The sequence below is a fragment of the Agelaius phoeniceus genome, chromosome 20, assembly GCF_051311805.1.
Source record: "Agelaius phoeniceus isolate bAgePho1 chromosome 20, bAgePho1.hap1, whole genome shotgun sequence".
NCBI lineage: Eukaryota > Metazoa > Chordata > Aves > Passeriformes > Icteridae > Agelaius > Agelaius phoeniceus.
The window spans coordinates 3,420,086-3,441,101 of record NC_135284.1 but is presented as its reverse complement, the minus strand read 5'-3'; the positions used below and the strand labels follow the sequence as shown (position 1 = coordinate 3,441,101).

The 21,016-nt window shown below is 43.4% G+C and overlaps 2 protein-coding genes across 11 annotated transcripts; both read left to right on the top strand.

The window, feature by feature from the left end:
• SHPK (sedoheptulokinase) lies at window positions 1-8,405 on the top strand. Of its 6 annotated transcripts, none has more exons than XM_077188880.1 (7): window positions 1-106; window positions 1,721-1,862; window positions 4,177-4,360; window positions 5,512-5,664; window positions 6,710-6,885; window positions 6,993-7,193; window positions 7,996-8,405. In XM_077188880.1, the coding sequence occupies exons 2-7, from the start codon at window positions 1,724-1,726 to the stop codon at window positions 8,388-8,390; spliced, it is 1,248 nt and encodes a 415-aa protein (XP_077044995.1). In that variant the 5' UTR covers window positions 1-106; window positions 1,721-1,723; the 3' UTR covers window positions 8,391-8,405. The 6 variants fall into 6 exon arrangements, with proteins under 6 accessions (XP_077044995.1, XP_054503026.2, XP_077044996.1 ...); XM_054647051.2 differs by having other exon boundaries at window positions 1-528; XM_077188881.1 differs by lacking the exon at window positions 4,177-4,360 and having other exon boundaries at window positions 1-528; window positions 5,517-5,664.
• A 17-nt stretch (window positions 8,406-8,422) lies between these two features.
• On the top strand, window positions 8,423-21,016 carry TRPV1 (transient receptor potential cation channel subfamily V member 1). 5 transcript variants are annotated; one of them, XM_077188876.1, is made up of 18 exons: window positions 8,423-8,998; window positions 10,202-10,346; window positions 10,979-11,009; window positions 12,504-12,819; window positions 13,371-13,537; window positions 13,824-13,976; window positions 14,344-14,484; window positions 14,952-15,250; window positions 15,853-16,029; window positions 16,232-16,396; window positions 16,662-16,757; window positions 17,056-17,126; window positions 17,507-17,672; window positions 18,401-18,467; window positions 18,869-19,185; window positions 19,753-19,880; window positions 20,136-20,251; window positions 20,689-21,016. In XM_077188876.1, the coding sequence occupies exons 4-18, from the start codon at window positions 12,518-12,520 to the stop codon at window positions 20,856-20,858; spliced, it is 2,535 nt and encodes an 844-aa protein (XP_077044991.1). In that variant the 5' UTR covers window positions 8,423-8,998; window positions 10,202-10,346; window positions 10,979-11,009; window positions 12,504-12,517; the 3' UTR covers window positions 20,859-21,016. The 5 variants fall into 5 exon arrangements, with proteins under 5 accessions (XP_077044991.1, XP_077044990.1, XP_077044989.1 ...); XM_077188875.1 differs by having other exon boundaries at window positions 10,163-10,346; XM_077188874.1 differs by having other exon boundaries at window positions 8,423-9,283.

Genomic DNA, 21,016 nt, shown 5'->3' with positions numbered 1-21,016 from the left:
GGCGGAGCGGGTCCATGAGGGGGGCAGAGCCGTGAGCGGGGGTCAGGGCGGGCTGGGCGCCGTGGTGGTTTGGTTTGGATAAAAAGCATGGTTTAAAGCAGCGCAGGTTAGCTGGGAAAGGGGCGCTCTGTTACTGTCACAGTGGAGGGGTAGCGACCGGGGAGCGCTGAGGGCAGGGAGTACCTCCAGCCTGAGGGCGAAGTCCAGGTCGCGGTCCTGCCCCGTCCCTGCGAGCCCGCAGGGCGGCACCAGGGGCCTTGAGGGGCTCGGCCGAGAGGGGCTCGGGCGGCACCGGGGGCCGTGAGGGGCTCAGCTTGGTGGGTGTTGTTCCGCCTGTGACAAGGTGACAGCCATCCCCTCATGGCCGCGGCGGGCGGGCCCGGGCCCACCTGTGTGCTGGGCATTGACCTGGGCACGACGTCGGTGAAGGCAGCGCTGGTGACAGGGACAGAGCGAGGGCTGGCGCTGGCACAGAGCTGCTCCAGGGAGACGCAGGCACACAGCGATAGCCCGGGAGCTGCATCGCAGGTAAGGGCTCAATTGTCCTGCAATTTCCCTCAGGGAGTGCTGAGGGGCATTGCAGGACGCCGGCCTTGCCTTGCAGTGCTTGGGTTGTTTGGTACATTGCGCAGAGTGCAGTGGCTTTCCTGGATTGTTTTGGTGCCCAGATTAGCAGCATATGTCTGGGTATCAAAAGGATTAAAACACCCCCTGCTCACCGTTCAAGGAAGTCAAGCAGAACTGCTTGACTTAAAAAGGACCCAGGTTTTGAAAAAATTGCCTAAGACACTGTAAAATTGTTCTCCCATGAGCCACCACCTTGTCTTTGACACTCCCAGTAAGGAAACATCAACCACTTGCCAACTGGAAGGGTATTTTATTTAGCACTTCAGTGTGAGGTGAAATCATAACTGGAAACTCCCTGTGAAAATAACCAGGAAGAAGTGTTCCTGTTAAAGATCTTCACATCCATTGTGCTGCTCAATCTAAAAAAAGGATTAATCAGAATCATAAAATATGTGCACTGTTTCTGATACCAAGGATACCAAACAGGCCAACCCTCCTCCTGCCAATTTTTGCAGCTTAAAGTACCTATGCACAAAGTTCACATTTATTTGTAGACTCTGTTGCAATAGTTTTGTAAACGTCATACCGGTCTGGCACAAAGTAACCTGAACCTTTGAAAGTGTGAAAGCTTCTGGGGAACTGTTGGGTCAATTTGCTGGGTGGTTCTAGGAATAGAATATCCAGAAATTGAATATCAGCATCACCAAAATCATCAGTGAGTAAACAGGGAGGAGCTTTAGGAAAGAGGCAGGGGAGGCTGCACACCTGCCAGAACACATGGATTTTTTGCTCTGTGAGGAGAATGAAGAGCAATAGATAAGGTGAAATAATGAAAGCTTGTAGTCAGTGGTCATGGATTTTTTTAAAGTTACAGTTGAGTGTGGTTATTTAGGAAATCAAAAATTATTTGGCCTTCAGCTTAAGAGGCTCAACTTAGTAGTATTGATTTTTAGTTTTTGTGGGTTTGTGGGATTTTTTTGCAATTTTTCTTTTCTTTTTTTTTGTTACAGTTTAGTAGTGAATATTACTCTCATAAATGCTATTAAACTAAATGAACTCTGTCCTTCACTTCTGACTAAAGCAGCCTTGTTTAATAAATACACTGAGTGAATCCTAATGGCTTCATGCTCAGGATAATGCTTTGTGATTGCAGGGAATGGAGCAGGATGTCCAGAAAATCATAAGAGCATTGAATGAATGCCTTGCTGCTCTGCCTCAGCAGCAGCTTCAGCAAGTCACCCACATTGGGATTTCTGGACAAATGCATGGGGTTGTGTTTTGGAAAAGTGATAAAGGTAACATTCATTCTTTAACATTCCTGATCAGAGTATTATGATGCACAAAATTAAATTGTAACATTAAACTGCTGCATCACTTTGGTCTTCTCTAAAACAGAATTAACAGAAGATCTCTTATGGGAATTTTGCTTTTTTTTGCTGAAATTTCAGCTACTCAGTATAGTTAATGATAAAGGATTTAGCCTAATGACATCCCTGCAGGTTCAGCACAATTATTAATATAAAAGAGGAATAGCATATTTGTGCCTTGTTAATTGTTTCTCCATCACGTGCTATCTGCTGCCCTTTGAAAGAACTTCTGCATCCTGTGAATAACTTGCAGGGGGATTTTATTCACCTCATAAACCCCTTACCTAGATGCTGTCCAGCATCTCAAAAACTCTGGTTTTTTCCCAAAATCCCAAGACTTTTTTTTCCTAGCAAGTCATGCATTAATGTCATGTTGCATTCATTTTGTTGCTTATGCTTCTGTTAGTAGGAGCTGGAAAGGAGTGTGGTCAGGATTGTGGATGCTCAGCTGCTTGCCAAGACCTCAGAGACAAAGTCAGCTGCAGTGAGGTAGTCATGGTAGTCATGTGGGGCTTGGTTGTGCAAATGCCCAGATAATCCTTGTGATAGGGAGGATATTGGAAGAATCCAGGCCTTGGATTGCCAGCCCTGTGAGACAGGGATGGATTATCTTCTTGGCTAATGTCTTATGGACCTTCTGAAGTCTTAGGCTTCCAGAGAGTGGGTCCATGTCTCCTGCACTTAACCCTGTAGTGTGCTCATCTGGACAATTATACAATTCTTATTATAACAGGAGTTATGCAGATGAAGTAAAGATGTAAACCACAGAGCAGATTTCCCAAAAGTGCTGGTCACTGCCTGTCAGAAGTTGTCAGAGTCTTAATTGCTTGAAGAGGCACTGTACTATTCATTACTGGCTGTAATTTTACATTAAATACCAAAAATGATTAGAAAGAAAGAAGTCCAAGGGCTGATGGACTGGAGGAGCTGTTGTTGCTTCCCAGCTGTCCCAGGAGCTGCATAACAAAGCCTTGTGTATTCACAGGCACAGATTCTTATGTCATATTGGTAAATATTTTATGTCCTAAAGCCACATGCCACTTTAGTTTCATTTCTATCAAGTGAAAGAGGGTGTTTGCTCTCATTTGTTTTGAGAGGACTAAGTGAATCCAGGACCTTTGGGACACAAATAAAAATTTTAATAGCGTCCTTTAGGGTTAGATTATGACTAATAATATTTCTTAGAATCCATTTAAAATGAGAAAAGCAAGCCAATTGGAAATTCAGTTCAAAGAGATTTGATAGAACAGGGAATTGAGGAAACAAGAAAAAGTATGTGCTTTATTTTGCATGTTTCTCATGGCACCTCCCAGCCTCCAGGGCTGCTTTTTGCTGTGTGAGTTCCAGGCCCTGTATCCAACCCAAGAATTATATTTTTTAGCCATACTTGTGGGAGTCAGGAAGCTGAGTATTTTCTCTTGACTCTGTGCTCTGTGGCCAAAACCCAGAGTTTGCCTCAGCTGCAGAGTGAGTGACCTGTCCTGGCCCTGTGTCCAGGGATGGCCTGGGAGGGGTCAGAGCCGTGCCCTGGAATGTGCAGGCAAACAGTGCTTGAGCCCAGCTCTCCTCTCCAGTGGAAGAATGGGAAAGTTTCCTCAGAGGTGTGGTGTTCTCTGCTCAAAGGGAACGTGCTGGACTGGGAAACTGAATTCAACCCTGAATTAAACCCTGTCCTACCTTTGCTGTGTTGTACATGAGGATTTTGCTCTTAAGCACTTTGCAGTGCACTGCTAAATACTCTCAGATGCAGGTTTCTTGTTGCTTGGGCTCCAGAGGTGATGCAGCTTTGTGCTCTCCATCCTGGGCAGTTCATTACTGAGGCAGCATTCTCCAGGTGGTGATTTAAAAAAAAAAACAAAAACCCAGCTGAGGTTTTCATGTGAGAGCTGCCATGCCAGCTCCTCACCTCTCATAGCAGACTGTGGTTGGGTTTTCTTGAGGCTCACCTGGTATTTAAGTTGTATCTTTAATATCTCTCTTCAAGAGAAGGAAGGCTTTGGATACCATTCTCTGTGTTACAAAGGAGAATTTGCATTATGATGTTATCTAGGGCTGGAAACTAAGACAAAGACAATTTCATTTGTCATTTCAAAACTAAGACTAAGACAATTTCATCACAGTCTCTACTGGCTCTATTTCTGATATATTTAACAAATTATCAGGTGTGTCCAGAAATGAGGAATGCCAGGCAGGCTGTGCTGCAGGGAGTCACTGGATTTCTTGGATTCTGTTTTGTTCTCAGGGTGCAAGTGGTCAGAGAGTGGCCCAGGCCCTGCCTTTGAGGCAGACAGGGTCAGCCACCTGGTCACCTGGCAGGATGGGCGCTGCAGCCCCACCTTCCTCAGCTCCCTTCCTCTGCCTCAGTCACACGTGAGCCTGGCTACAGGATTTGGGTGTGCCACAGTCTTCTGGTATTCAAAGAACAGGTACATTGCTGCTCCAAAGGCTCTTCTCATCTTGGATTGATGGGACATTATTATTCTTGTAGCACGTTAATGCTGCTGCAGGCTGAGGCTGTGCTTCTCTGTAATCATAATCTTAATTAAGTAGTCAAAGAATATTTAAAATGGCAGTATTTCATATAAACTATGTGCAATTAAGCATGCAAGAGTCTCTGACCTCATAAAAATACTGCAGATCACTAATAAAAGGATAAGCTTTTGATCATATAGGAGTAGAAGCTTTAAAGTATCATAGAGTAACTCTGGTCTGTCCCATGGCTCAGAGCAGCTCTGCTGGTGCAGTTTGAACACTGTCATTTTGCTTTGTGCTGCCCTGTGGAAAGTACAGACATGCCTAAAACAGTAACAGAGATGCTTGGTCTGGTTGCTGCCAGATGCCAAAACAGAGTCTCTAAATTAATTTCAGTTCCTTCCTTCCTCAGACAGTGAGACAGATCCTCATGGGGTGACACAAGTGCTCTGCTTTGTTGTGGTGTGTTTGCAGAGGATATAATTTTTCACTTATGATTTGGCATCAGCAAGATTTGCTCTTCAGTTTCATCTTTCTCAAAGAGCCAGTCTCTTCCTCTGCAATGAGTTCAGGTTCAATGAATGGGGAAATTTTTATTAGGTCTTGTTTTTTTTCACTGTGTGTCCAGCAAATCTATGGAGCATGGTGTGATCTTCAGAGCTGCATAAGTCATGAGTCCAGCTGCTTTGTTTTGCTTCACATTTGGTACATTTCCATTCATATCATTTGTGGATCCCACAGCAAGTGGGAATTTACCTATTTTTCAATAATGCTCTGGGATCAACAAAGTGTTGTTTATTTCACACAAACAATCACTACTTTCCTGGTAATTTTTTTCCATGCTGTGCTTTTGAACTTTGACAACCCATTCCTTAAAGCTGCCCTCTCTCCATCTTCCATCTGCAGATAAGTATTGCTGCAGCTTGGATAACAAATTCCATTTAAAAAACCAAACCAAAACACTAAAATTCAGGTTGATCACTGAGGTGGCTGTTTGATATTTTAATGGAGTTCCCCCTAACAATGAAAACTGTCTTCTCTCACTGCTTTAAAGCAAAAACCCCTCTGTTTTTTGGGATTTTTTTTCAAACATCTTTTTTAAAAGTCCAGATTTTCTGAAGGCTTATGATGCAGCTGGCACGATCCAGGACTACGTGGTTGCCATGCTGTGTGACCTGAGGAAGCCACTGATGTCTGTCCAGAATGCTGCCAGCTGGGGATATTTTAACTGCAGAAACAAGAGCTGGAATACTGAAATGTAAGTGCTGAGGCCATTCAGGGGGGTTTGTGCACTGCTTGTGGCAGGCAGTGCAAGCACCTCTGGGCTCTGACTGTTGATGTGCTACAGATAGAAAGGGATTCAGAGTTATTTCTAATCAATTGTAGCCTGTACTGAGGAGCTATTGAGAGTTTGCTCTGTTTAATCTGATAAAATCTGGCCCAGTAATTTTAAAAATACCTACAAACAGCAGAGCTGAGAGACTTATCAGTGATTACAAGTGTTCTCCCCCTTTCTGTGGGGAGTGGGATGGAGAAGTGCAGCCACAGTTACCTGTGCCATGGTAAACAGTGACCACTCTCTGGTTCTTTGAGCTGAGCTTCATAATTTCTAAGACTTACTTGTGATAATACTTAAGAGCTATTAAGCTACAGGAAATCTTAGAAGGAATCAGTTTATTTATTTACTTATTTATTTTAATGATTTGCTCTTTCAGGGCTGAGTGCTAAGGCCTTATATATTTCAGGGCTTAGGTTAGGCCAGGACTCCAAGGTGAAAGATCTTCTCATCAAGGTATGAAAGAGTGACAGAAATTTGCATTTTGCTGACTGAACTGAACTGTTACTAATGTGGTGGTGTTGCTGTAGCACCTGCAGCTGATTGTGTAAGGAGTTTGTTGGACTTAACTCTTCATGATTTTCTTGTGAACTACTAATTGCATGACAACTGGAGTTCTTTGACACTTAGCTGCATTTTTTGCTGGTTTTGTGATTGTCCCTTCACCCTGGACCTGCTTGTCCATATGACATCAGTAGGTTAAACTTGCTGAACATGCACTGTATAATCTGAGGTGCTCAGATTGCATAGAAAGGAAAACAATTTATTCTTCCAGACTGGTTTACCCAACCCACTGGACTGGAATCTGCCCCTGTCCAAGGCCAAGCTTTCTAAACTGGTGAAAGCATCCATAAATCCAGCAGCCACAAATGTGTGGCCAGGTTCATCTGTGACTTCAAAGAGTTTTCTGTAGTAATACCACACATTCCCAAACTGCTTTATTCCAGTAATGTTGTTCTGCTTCCAGACTGAAAAAATCTGGCTTTCCTGTCCACTTGCTTCCAGAGGTGGGAGACCCTGGCAGTATTGCAGGCAGGACAACCTGTGCATGGCATGGGATACCCCAAGGAGCAAAAGTGGGAATTGCTCTGGGAGATTTCCAGTGCTCAGTTTATTCCTGTCTGACTGAGAGGACCGATGCAGGTATGGTCATTTTGGTATCTAAGTTGTTTCTCTCATTGTTCTCCTTCAGGGTAGCTCAGTAAAACACTCTTTATTTTTCTTTCTTTTTTTTTTTGTGTATGTTTTAGTTCTTAATATCAGCACCTCTGCTCAGCTGACCATCTCAATGCCCCTGGGTTTCCAGCCTCCAGAGGCACCAGATCCTTCCTCAGCTGTCACTTATTTTCCCTACTTCAATGGTGACTACTTGGCAGTGGCAGCATCACTCAATGGAGGGAACGTGCTTGCAGCATTTGTGGGAATGGTGGCACAGTGGGCACAAGAGCTGGGTAAGTCCTTTCAAGGAGAGTTGAAGCACAAAACTGGGCTTGATCATCAAGGTAAAAGGAAGCTGAAGCAAAGGGACAAGCCTGGAGCTGTTTCATCATGCCATAAAGGGAACAAGGATGGAATTCCTGGGTCATGCTTCCCAGATCTCTGGAATTTCCTGCTGAAGCTTTTGAACATGCTGGGACAGTCATGCTTGGACTCCACATTCATATTCCCTCTAGGCCTTCTTTTGTTTCAAGCACAGAGTTATTTTGTGCAAGTGGATTTTCAAAAGGCAAAGTTGGCAGATTTGAGGACAGCAGCCTGTAATTTTGTGTGACTGCAGTCCAAAGGAGTCCTTTTGGTGCATATTTCGCAGCACTAATGGATTTTAAGACTCAAATTCATGGAATATCTAAGTGCTTTAAGCATGGCATTGACAGGTTTTTTAATAATCTCTTGGGTTTTGCACTACAGAAATCAGCTCTGAAGTTGTTCTTTCAGTAAGTACTTGAGGTGAATGTTGCATTCACATGGAATCCAGCTACTGTTTTGTGGGACAGTACAGGCAATGAGGAGTAGCTGTTGTTGTCAGGAAAGGCAGTTGCTGCAATCAGAAAAAGGTTTCTGCTATTGCACATTCTGGGTACAGCTGGAGGGTAGAATTATGGTTCATAATCTTGGACACACAATTACCTTTGGGGCACAGAAAAAGATATCCAATATTTTGCTGAACGGGTGCATCAGTGTCTACTGTAACTGTCCACATGTGAGATACACAAGACCCTTTCAGATTGGTAACAAGCTATTTCCCATCTGCAGGATTTCAGGTTGAGGAATCTGCCATCTACCCAAGGATAATCCAAGCAGCCTTGGCCCAAAAACACAGCAAGCTCTCAGTCCAGCCAACCATATTTGGAGAGAGACACCTTCCTGAGCTGCTGGCATCAGTGAGCAGCATTGGGGCCTCTGAGCTGTCCCTGGGCCATGTCACCAGAGCCCTGTGCCGTGGCCTCGTGGAGAACCTGTGCTCCATGTTCCCAGTGCAGCAGCTGCAGGAGCTGGGGGTCAGCAGGGTCCTGGGCAGTGGCAGTGCCCTTGCCAGGAACGAGGTGCTGAGGCAGGAAGTGGAGAGGATTTTTCCATTCCCTGTGCTTTATGGGAAGGATGTGGATGCTGCTGTAGGGGCAGCTATGGTGATGTTCCATAGTAAATAAAGTCATTATTTGGAATGGCCTGATGCAGCTTCTGGTTTTTTCCTGACTCTATAATGTTTTGGTTTTTACTTTATTCCACATGCACTCTCATTTGTTACAGTGGGACAAAACCCCTGCATTTAATGTCTGCTTCTCCTGGGTCTGCACATTTTGTTGCTCTCTCATTCCCATTTGTGAAATGAGGAGTAATTATCACATTAAATTTATCTGCGTGACTGGGAAAGATCCATTAACTTTCTGCATAAAAAGACACTTCTTGTGAGGCTCATTTTCCTGGTAGGAAATATGTTGGAAAGGGCTGGGAGAAATGAGCTGCTGTCTGTAATTTGCTCTGATGCTTTTGTGCACTCCTGTAAAAGTTCCAAGTTTTATCCCCTATGTTATTCTCTTAGAATTTCTTTCTTCTCCTAGTCTTTATTTTAATGTTAAAACATTTCTACTTTTCTGTCTACATGTACATTTCTTTTGCTCAAATAACTTTGGAAACAAGTAAGGTGTTTCATGTTATCTGCATACAGTTTCATTCCTAGGAAGCACATATTTCCTCTGCAATATGGACATGGATTCCCCTCTTGCTCATTAGCAACATCAGGACTGACATTTTTATGGTGAGAAAGCTGTGCTGAGTTCTGAGATCTTAATCACAGAGATGGCTTCATTTCCATTCCATGTCACGTTTAGAGAACTGTTGAATGTTACAGAGAAAATGTTGACCAGAGGTGTTGGAAAAAGTCTGAATTTGTTGTATGTTGTTTTTCCTATCGCATTATTATAAATATATTTTTATCAACAGGTCTGCTTTCATTTCTATTGAATAACAGGCAAGAGCTGATGATGCTGTTGCATCAAAAGCCTTTGCAGTGTTTTGGATGCTGCTGAGGAGCTGCCTATTGGTAATCTATATTTATGCATTAATAAAGAGCCCTGTTACTCTGAGTACCACACTTCTAAGGAGTATAATTAGTTTGCTATTAAATAGGTAAATACATAATTCTTTTATGTATTCATGGATTGATGGCAAGACTAGAGAGACAGCCAGCCACCTTTTACAAAACAAAAGACTGATAATTTTATCGAATAATTTCATATTCTACTCAAAATCTCAGGAAGTTGGGGGGTTGTTCCCAGCCTAACAGCCTCTGGAAAAGCTGTTTCTCCAGACCAGTTTCTGTCAAAAAGATCTTATGTAAATTATATATTTAGCAATATATGACACAGCTCTGAATTTTTGAGGGTGTTAGATCCATCCAGAATTAGATAAATTGGGTTTTTTTCCTCATAACATTAGTATTTAGAGCCTGACCCTTACATACATGTATATAAAATTTAAAAAAAACATAGGAGAAACGTGAAATAATAAAAAGGGTTTTGGACTTACTGGTTCTTCCTCAACTCTGTTCTGAATTAGCTTATGGTTAAAATATTTATCTTTAAATCAGCCACACAAGAAAGATTTTACAAAGTTTTGTAAATTGAATTGAAATTCAGGAATTAAAACTGTGACCCCCCAGAAACAATTGCTGTCTGGTGGTTTGGGTGCTGTTTGTTTTTTTTTTTAATTTATTTTTTGCAAACTTGAGTGTATTTACGAAGAGGAAATCTGGAGAAGAATATCCATTACTAAATGCAATTAAAGGGGAGGGAAAAACAGCAGCAACTTACTGCAATTCTTGTAAAGAGCTTTGCTAAACCTCTGGGAATAGAAGCCACTGATGCTTCTGGTTCCAGAATTGTTCTTAATTATCTTATTGCTCTATTCTCTGTTTTTCCAGTGAACTTCCCTTGGTTCTAAAAATCATCACATTTTGCAGACAAATGAGGTGGAGAAGCAAACTCTGAGGGCTTTGCAGTCCAGGCACCTTGGAGGAGGAATATCTGGCACCAAATTCCTGTAGATCAGTGGGTGTTTACTGAGGCTGGACCATTTCTCAGAAGACAGGATTTTTGTCAGTATTTGTAAGTTCTGCATGTATATTTGAATAGCATGGTTGGTTATTTTTAAACTCTGTTATTTGTGATGTGGCAAGGCATTCTAGCCAAAATATTTCCTTGTTCATTGTATGAAACTTTTGTTTATGTGGGTTTCAAAGAGGTCAAATATGTTGTGCATTTTTTAAACTAGATAATGCTTATTGGGTTTTTTTGATAATACTTCCTCAGATTTGTGAAGGTTATTTCCCTTGCAAATTCCTACTCATGAGGAAATGCAGCTTTGTCTTCATTATCAAATATATTACCAGGGTTTAGAAAGGAAAGCATGTATAATGTAGGTTTGAGCAATTGCCAGGGAGACAGGATTGAACCTATTCTGCACATTTATATTTATTTTGTGGAAAGTAATTGATTGTGTGTTCTGTAGCCACTCACTGTTTGGCTCAATCCACATGAGTTTAAATAGACAAAAAATTAAAATTATACATGACTATATTCCCTCTGTATTTTTTCTATATTTTATAGAACTGGTTTTATTCCTTTTTCACTGTAGCAATAGTTCTTCTGTAATTTTAGTATCTTGTTCCAAATAGAAATATTTTTATTTCTTATTTATAGGACAATTCAGTTAATAAGATATTATGTTTTTCTTTCAGAGTGGTTCTAAGGAGACAAATTACTTGAAAGGTGAGCAAGTTAAATTGCAGTCATTAGCATTTTATCTGTGCTAAGATAGATTGTTTCAGTAACCCTAAATGTGCAAGTTTGCAAATTGATGTTTTATTTACGTGTATGTTGTACAAAATTATAGAAAATGCAAATGACAAAATTTTCTTCCCTGTCCTGCTTTCACAAAAAAATGTAAGTGACCCTTGATGTAAACATGAATTATTCCCACAGAACTGAAAATCCAGCTCCAATGCAGGTTTGCACACAACCCTCAGAATGTTTTTCTTGTGAAGAGAAACAACCTTGAAGCGTGTTCATGTTGTTTTCATGCTGACTGTACAGAGAAAATTACTGACCACTCCAATGTGGTTTATAATTTGAGGCTTTTAAAGATTTAGTGACATTCCTGTGCTCAAAGCTGTAGGATTTCCAAGCAGTGTGGGCTTTCAGAGCATGTCTCTAAGCCAGCTGTGCAGCAGTTCAGATATGATGTGTTCCTGTCTCCACTGCTGGAATTCCAGGATATTTTCCATTCACTGGCACGAGGACAATATTTGTCTGATTAAAACAGGTTGATAAGAAACCAAACAAAAAAAAAAAAAGGCAACCTGTTCTACCTTCAGCAGAGTGTGTTATCTGTGAGGGTGGGGAGGCACAGGCTGCCCACAGCTGCTGTGGCTGCCCCATCCCTGGGAATGTCCAAGGCCAGGCTGGACAGGGCTTGGAGCAACCTTGAATAGTGGAAAGTGTCCCTGGCCATGGCAGAGGGGTGGAATGAGATGAGCTTTAAGGTCTCTTCCCAGCCAGAGCATTCTCTGGTTGTGTATTTGTTGCTTGTGTCAGGTTCTGTGTGCTTGTGAATCAGACAAGATCAGCTGTGGTTGTTCTTATCTGTGCTAAGCTCTCCTCTGCATTTCCGTGCCTCATGGCTGAGGTGACACTCACCTCTCAAGGATCACACTCTGCACTTTCCATCAGGCACTGCCACAACTCTGGCAAAGCCCTTAAAGGGATCATTTTCCTGGGTGCAGGAAGCCCTCTGTGCTCAGCATTCCAGAGGTCAGGTTATGGCACAAGCTGGGCTTTTTCACATCCCTGATAGAATCATGAGAATGGTTTGTGGCACAAACCAGTCAGAAAGTAGAGAAGAAAAGCAGAGATTTTGGGGGTTGAGGTTGTTCATGCTTTAGCAATGACTGGAGGATGAGGCAGTGGTTTTAGGTAGAGGTAGCTGAGGCTCAGCTCTGCAGGGAAATGAAGGGAAACTCTGGGATGCTCTGGTTTGCTTTCTGCATTCTGGAATGGGTAAGGGCAATGGGAACAGATACAAGTGGAATAAAGACCCTACTAAACTGTTCTAGCTGTGGGCACAGTGAGAATGTGTCCATCTGCCTCATTTCTGGGATGAGAGCACCCAACCCACTCCCTTCTGTTTGTGGAAAACATTCCTGGGCAAAAGAGACTCATGGCCCTGTAAGTGCTGACCTGAGGTGTTTGTGTCCTTCCTCACAGACTGCTGGCTCATCATGTCCTCCATCCTTGGGAAGATGAAGAAGTTTGGCAGTTTTGACATGGAGGAATCTGAAGTGACAGATGAACACACAGATGGGGAGGACTCTGTCCAGGAAGCCCCTGACAACCCCCAGGGCCCACTCAGCTCCCGGCTGCACCCACCCAAAAGCAACATTTTTGCAAGACGGGGCCGCTTTGTGATGGGGGACAGTGACAAGGACATGGCTCCCATGGACTCCTTCTGCCAGATGGATCACCTGATGGCACCTTCTGTCATCAAATTCCATGTGAATTTGGAGAGGGGCAAACTTCACAAGTAAGTCTGCCTGCTGAGATTTGGTTGTAATGAGTAGTTTGACAGCTGCAGGCCATGGTTCTTAGAGCAGCATTTGTTCTCTCCACTTGAGCAGGACCATTTTTTCAGTTTCAGTATTTTCCATGCCAAATTAAGGAATGTTGCAACTGAAAGTGACAATAACTGTTGTCTCTTGGCATCTCTAAAAATATCTATCTCCATGGATATTATGCCCAAAATTGGCAGTGGGCCTCAGTTCACTCGCTTGAGGCTGCTCAGTGAATGGACATGGTTCAGAGTGAGAACAAGGGATTGCCTGGCTCCAGGCTTGCAGTTACACTGCCAAGCTTCAATGCCTCTTTGATCACTTGTTCTCAGCTTTTCAACAACAGAATTGTAATTTTATCAGGAGAGTTGCTTGCAGACTTTGTTCTTTTAGTCTTTGCAGAGGTACCTATTCTGATCTGCAGCATTTACTACTTCACCTGAGCAAATGAAGAGCAGTGTTCTGGTAGTTGATAAAAAGCCTGCTAAATATCTGACATGAGGTAACTGACATTTCCCCTTGTTAGGCTCCTATCTACGGATTCCATCACAGGCTGCTCAGAAAAAGCTTTCAGATTTTATGACCGCAGAAGGATCTTTGATGCTGTAGCCCAAGGCAACACAAAGGACCTCAGTGACCTGCTACTCTACCTTAACAGAACCTTCAAGCATCTCACAGATGAGGAGTTCAAAGGTATCTTTTAGTGTCACATACCTTGAGTTGCCTTCTTCTTCTTCCAGTAGTGCTCCTGAGATGAAAATAAAAAAGATAATTATGTGACATGTCTGCAGGAGGTCCTTTAATAGCCCTATTGATTGGGCAACCCATTGATTGGAAGGTTGCAGGAGCTGAAATTTTCTGTGAAACACTAAATGAGGTTTCTTGTCTTTTGAAAAGAACCTCATTAATTCCTGCTTGCCTGGGTTTAGATGGTGGGTTTGTAATCACTTCTATATACCTGCAATTTTTTGTTTTACAGAGCCTGAAACTGGCAAAACCTGTTTACTGAAAGCCATGCTGAATCTACATGATGGGAAAAATGATACCATTCCCTTGCTGCTGGATATTGCAAGGAAAACTGGAACTCTGAAAGAGTTTGTTAATGCAGAATATACTGACAACTACTACAAGGGTAAGAGAAGCAGCTGCTGCAGTGGATGCTTAGGGTGCTCAGACTGCAATGGGGTCAGGCAGGGCTCTCAAAGTCTTGTGCATGAGGCTTTATGCACCCCAAAGTTCTGGTGTGTCATTGACAATTGGTGCTTTTGTGCTGGAGCTGTGCCCTGTTAGGGGCAATATGCTGCCATTTTTGATATACAGTGATTTAATGACTTGCATTTGCTGTTTGTGTGGCTTTTTTCCCTGTTCAGTTGTAGAGCTTTTTAGCCTGCAGAGCTCTCAGTTCCAGCATCTTACATGGAGCTGAGGGAATTGCAGTGCTGAAAGCTCTCAGTCTGTACTAAATGCTGAGGATTCCTGTCTGATGGATGTCTCTGCAGGCCAGACTGCTCTTCACATTGCCATCGAGAGGAGGAACATGTACCTGGTGAAGCTCCTGGTCCAGAATGGAGCAGATGTTCATGCCAGAGCCTGTGGGGAGTTCTTCAGGAAAATCAAAGGGAAATCTGGCTTTTATTTTGGTAGGAGTGAGCACAGTATGGTCTTTATTGATGGAGTTGTCCTAGCAGCATCCCAAGTGCAAGCTGTTAAATAATCCTGTTTGTGTGGGACTGGAGGCTCAGAAGTACCAGATGGGCTGTTCCACCTTTAGGCCAAATATTTCCTCCCAAAGACTGAGCTTATAAAGAAGCACAGTTGGTAGCTGATGGTGTTCAGTGTGAGCCTGGTGTCAGCTTTCCTTTGTTCTCTGAGCACTGTATCCTTTGTAACCTGCTCCTGTCCTGGCAGGGTATTTTAAGCAGCTGTGTTTCTGTGATGTAGTTAAACTAAAGAAAACCTATTTTAACAGCTATTACAAGAATTAGTGCTGTTCCAGACAGAGAGATTAATCTTTTCTCATGGTGAAAGATGAAACCAATGTGATGTTTCTGTTTATGCACCTCTAGTACTGGGCTTTCTGACCACTCCTTCCCATTGCTTGCCATAGGAGAGCTGCCTTTGTCCCTGGCTGCCTGCACCAACCAGCTCTGCATTGTGAAGTTCCTCCTGGAGAATCCCTACCAGGCAGCCAACATTGCTGCTGAAGACTCCATGGGCAACATGGTCCTGCACACACTGGTGGAGATTGCAGATAACACCAAGGATAACACCAAGTTTGTGACCAAGATGTACAACAACATATTGATCCTTGGTGCCAAAATTAATCCCATCCTCAAGCTGGAAGAACTCACCAACAAGAAAGGGCTGACTCCTTTAACTCTGGCAGCCAAAACAGGGAAGATAGGGGTAGGTGAACAAAGGTGTTTGACTGTCCCATTGCTGTGTCACATTATAGAGAGCACATGTAAAACATTTATGCAGAATGGATTTTAGAAGTTCAGTTTTGAGGCCTTTTAGTTAAGAGGAACTGATGCTGCTGTTTAACTGCACAGTCCTTAAAGGCTACAAAGAGTGAGTGTGTCTGTGCCCAGCTGGTTTATTCACACCCCACTGGTATGCAAGGCAGCCCCAGAGGAAACAGAAAGTGTATCTCTGATATCATCTGAACCACTGGAGCTCTTTTATTTCACACTGGCTGATGTAACTCATCTTCTGGCAGTCCCCATTCAAAGTGACTGCTCAGAGAGGTGTAACATCTCTCTTTTTCTCTTGCAGTTTTGAAACAAGTAATTCCAAGTTGTAAGAGGTGTTTGTATTTCTCATCTCCCACCACAGAGTGAGAAAATTAACTGTGTTTATTTTATCCTGTGATCTCTGCAGTGCTCCAGTGGTTTGGCTTCAGCTCAGTTGAACTGGGGAGAAAAGACCCTTCCTGTGTTGTGGAGAGGCTGAGGAATGAGAAGTTCATTAGCACTGAAATGTTGGTTGTATTGTTCTTTTGCAATTAGATTTTCGCTTACATCCTCAGACGGGAGATCAAAGACCCCGAGTGCAGACACTTGTCCAGGAAGTTCACTGAATGGGCCTATGGACCTGTCCACTCCTCTCTTTATGACCTGTCCTGTATAGACACCTGTGAGAAAAATTCAGTGCTGGAGATCCTTGCCTACAGCAGCGAGACACCAGTGAGTACTGCACCTCCTTGCCTGGGGAGAGCCTCATCTTCCACACTGAGCATCTTTTCCCTCATTTCCATGAAACAGCAACCTCCACCCTGAGCTTAAGGGAACTAGAGGGATCATTTGCTGAAGATTTTATAGAGTATGGGTTTTTTCAAAGTCCAGTATATTCTGGTCCTACCAAAATTCTCCTGTTGCTCCTGCACAGAACCGTCACGAGATGCTGCTGGTGGAGCCCCTCAACAGGCTGCTGCAGGACAAGTGGGACCGCTTTGTCAAGCATTTGTTTTACTTCAACTTCTTTGTCTACACCATGCACATCACCATCCTCACTGCAGCTGCTTACTACAGACCTGTACAGAAGAATGAAAAGGTACATTATCCTGTCATGTGTCAGAGGAACCACGCACTGCATGATATTCCAATTTGAATGCGTGCCCTTAGCATCCAAATTTTCCCCTTTCCAAAAGGCAGGAGAGAGATTTGACTCTGCTTGCTTCCCAGTCTTGCCCCCTTGCTGCAGCACATTGAGAAATTTAACCACTCCCTGTTCCCCCAGAAATGGAGTTGCTTCCAGGCAAGGCCAGGTATTTCTATCCCAGTTCTGCTGAACATATCTGTTTTCCTGTCTTCTACAGCCTCCCTTTACCTTTGGTTACAGCACTGGGGAATATTTTCGAGTAACTGGAGAGATCCTGAGTGTACTGGGAGGCCTCTATTTCTTTTTCAGAGGGGTAAGATATTTGAAAATTTTCATTTTGCTGTTTGGTAGGTGTAGGAGAGAATCAAACAAGCTTTTCCTATTCATGAACATTGGCTGCTTAGATAATCCATGTTTTAGTCAAGAGGTACAAATCATTTTCCTTGACCTGATGTTACTGGAAGGGTCCTCCCTGGATCTTGCACCAGTGTTGGCTTTGAGGTGTTTTATGGGTTCCAGCTCCCTGATACAGGAGTCAGTGCTTAGTTAATTAATTCACAGGGGATATTAACATTTCCTTGATGCAAACCTGGTCTTTGTTCCCTTTTCAGATCCAGTATTTCGTGCAGAGGCGCCCATCACTCAGGACACTGATAGTTGATGGCTACAGTGAGGTTCTTTTGTAAGCTCCAATATCTTTGATTGCATCTCAGTGTATGGGATCTGCAGTTGAGGCTGAAGCCACCTGTGATAGGAGCTTTGCTATAATTCCCTGGGTCTTCAGAATTGCCAGTGGATATCCTTGAACACATGGGTCTGGGTCAGTGACCTCCTGTGGAGGTAAAGCAAATTAAGTGTCTGAATGCTCAGTGTGTCATGCAGGAGTTAGGAATAGATCTCCAGGTGGGATTTACACATTGTTTATGCAGAAAGCCTCTCCAAGGCCCTTTCTCTTCCCAGCTGGACAATCCCTTGTTCTGCTCTCTCCCCCACGGGGCTGCTCTGTTCCCAGCACCTGTGGCCAGCTCAGCCCTCTGCACTCACACCACTCTTGTCTTCCAGCTTCGTCCACTCCCTGCTCCTGCTGAGCTCTGTGGTGCTCTACTTCTGTGGCCAGGAGCTCTACGTGGCTTCCATGGTGTTCTCCCTGGCCCTGGGCTGGGCCAACATGCTCTACTACACGCGGGGCTTCCAGCAGATGGGGATTTACTCGGTCATGATCGCCAAGGTCAGTGCAGGGAGCGCCTGAGGGGGCAGCAGAGCCCCACCGCAGGAACCTCTGCCTGCAGCCCCATTTCCAGGCCGTGTCTGCCTCTCATATGACTCTGCTACCCTTTGTTATTATTTTCTGAGTGAAGTGATAAAATGTAAGTGATGTAAAAAAACCCCTCTGCTCTTCACCCGTATGTTTTATAGCAGTCTTGATAGGATGATGATGATTATTATTATTTTTATTACCTACCATGCTTGAAAAGAACTGTAATTGGGTAGGCATGGATGCAAGGAGACTGAGAACAGCCTCACCAGTCTCACCAGGCTGCTCTGGTGGGAGATGGCCCAGCTTTCTACCAGCTGGAAATTTCTCTAGGTATAGATAAAATGTTGCCAAACAGAGCAATTAGACAAGAGGCAGTAGCTGGCTAATAAATCTCTCTGTGCTGTAGCCAGCCAGCCCAAGAGGGGAAGAAAGATGAAACTCCCTTTATGTGGTTTGTGCTCACAAAGAGGAAACTGTTCCCATGTGTATGTGTTGCATTTGTGGGTAAATTGTTGCATGGATAAGAGAAAAATGTTTTCTGTATTAAAGTTTATTATCTCAGCTAGATAATAATGCTTAATGCATGAACAGCCAGTTCAGAGCAGATGCATTCTTGAGCCAAAGCAGTATTTTCTACCAGTTTTTGTTGCAGTTTACATTCAAGTTTTAAAATCTTTTCCTCTGTTTACATGCTACAGATGATCCTTAGAGATTTATGTCGCTTCATGTTTGTCTATCTTGTATTCCTCTTGGGATTTTCCACAGGTAATATTCTACTTGGAGTTACTTTTTTTTACCTTAAAGAATCTCAGAAAAGTTAGCTTTTCAAGTTGCTTAGCCATTTTGATCCCAACAAAAAAACTAACAAATTAACCTAATTTAAAAAAAAATCTCTTCAGAATAACGATTATTTGTAGTAATTTCATACAACTTTTCAAAGTTGTAAAGCTGAATAGAAAACCAGTCATCCTTTTCTATGTGGAGAAAACTGAGCCAGCACCTGCTAAGAGGGTGTCAGCTCTGGGGAATATTTTATAGGGCAATTTCCCTGAGGTCAACGTGCCGTGGAGGGAAAGTGTGTAAGCTCTCTGCTCCTTTTCACTGCTTGCAATGAAGTTATGATCTCAAACTGTGTTTCCATTGTGTGAATTCTCTTTTTGCCCCAGCTGTGGTGACTTTGATTGAAGATGACAACGAGGGGCAGGAAACAAACATCTCTGACTATGCCAGGTGCTGCCACTTGAGACGGGGCCGCACCTCCTACAACAGCCTCTACTACACCTGCCTGGAGCTCTTCAAGTTCACCATTGGCATGGGGGACCTGGAGTTCACAGAGAATTACAGGTTCAAATCTGTGTTTGTCATCCTGCTGGTGCTCTATGTCATCCTCACCTACATCCTCCTGCTCAACATGCTCATTGCACTGATGGGAGAGACTGTCAACAAAATTGCACAGGAGAGCAAGAGCATCTGGAAACTCCAGGTGTGTGGGTTCTGTCAGGCTGCTGTCCAAAAAAAAGGTGTGGGGAGTCAGAAGAGATTTCAGAAAGAATCCTTAGGAGCTGAGATGTATTTAAATAGCAAGTCATTGCTTCTTTCTGATTCACCTGAACAGCTCCTAAAAAAAGTGTATTAGCTCCTTTTCCATGTATATTTGATGTTTTGACTAAGCAGATGTTGCCAGTGTTCCACAGATTTTCAGAATGTAAGCAATGAAGTATTTTTGTAATTGGACTAAATTATTTGGCTTTGTATGATGGAAAATCCTGATCAGACTATGAAGAGGGAGATTATGCAAGGGGAAAACCAATCTTTACCAGAATCAGTTTTTGTTGGAGGTAAGAGAGGAACTTCACAGTTTTATTCATGGGGCAGTAACTCAGCAATTTCAGTGACATTTTAACAAAGGGTGATGCTGCAGAGTTACAGTGTCAGCTCTAAGATGTTGACAATGATAAAAACTCAGGCTTTTTAAAACAAAGCAAGAATTCAGGATTTGTTTGACTTTGACCAGCAGTCCCTCAGTGCTCTGCTTCCCTTTACCTGGCAGAGAGCCATCACAATCCTGGACATTGAGAACAGCTACTTGAACTGTCTGAGGCACTCGTTCCGCTCTGGGAAGCAGGTCCTGGTGGGGATCACCCCTGATGGCCAAGATGATTACAGATGGTGCTTCAGGTAACCTCTTTGTTTGTGTATCAAGCCAACAAGCTTTTGTAGACAAACAGCTTCAAGTATCTGGTGGTGGGAAGCAGAACTTTCCCCCTGGATCACTCTGAAGAATAGAGCACTAATAGTGTCTGCAATGGTCAGTTTAATCTGGGTTTTGGGTCGGATCTCAGGCTTGAGAGGTGACATTTTGTGGTATAAACTGATCCTGGAGCTGTCTGGTGATCCTTAGAATAGATCTTGGGTTTGTTGTTGCCTCCCCAGGGTTGATGAAGTGAACTGGTCCACGTGGAACACTAATCTGGGCATCATCAACGAGGACCCTGGGTACTCTGGGGACCTCAGACGAAATCTCAGTTTCTCCATTAAGCCTGGCAGAGGTGAGGCTTTCAGAGACCCAAATCCTGCACTCTGGTGAAAGCAGCAGCATGGATTAACTGATGGGGGGCAGTCAGTGCTTTGCACTTACTGACAATGCAGTGACTGAGCTGATGGTGTTTTCAGCCAGCACCAAATGCAGAGGATGAAATGGGCTCACTGCTCACAGTTTGACTCTGCAGTAAAAACCAAGGAGCTGCCTTGGAGACCCCAAGCCCCAGAGGCTGGGAGCTCAGCACCCAGCACCAAAGCATTTCAGTGTGCAGTCAGCACTTAGCACCTGAAATATGGAAAACTTGTGGAACAGGATGGGGAAGAAAACCACAAAGTCCTTTCTTCCTGCTTCTTTCTTCTTTCAGCAGCTTCCTGTTCAAACCACTTGTATATTTTCTTCTATTTCTGTGGAGGGCAAAAGATTAACCATTCCTTTCCTTTTTAGTTTCAGGGAAGCACTGGAAAACATTGGTTCCACTTCTAAAAGATGGAGAGAAGAGGAGAGAAGAGCCTCACAAGCCACCAGAAGAAGTCAAATTAAAACCTGTTTTGGAACCTTATTTTGAGCCAGAAGATTCTGAGGAGTTGAAAGAGTCAATTCCAAAGTCAGCCTAATTCTGATTGCCTGTGCTGGTCCTCACAAAAGGGACAATAGAGCATTTCATGTACAGGAACAGGGACTTCTGGAAAAAGGTCAGAGGACTTAGGGAATTACCATGTGCAAGGATTTATTTATTACACTAAGTGTGCTAAATAAACTATTTGTTGTTTAA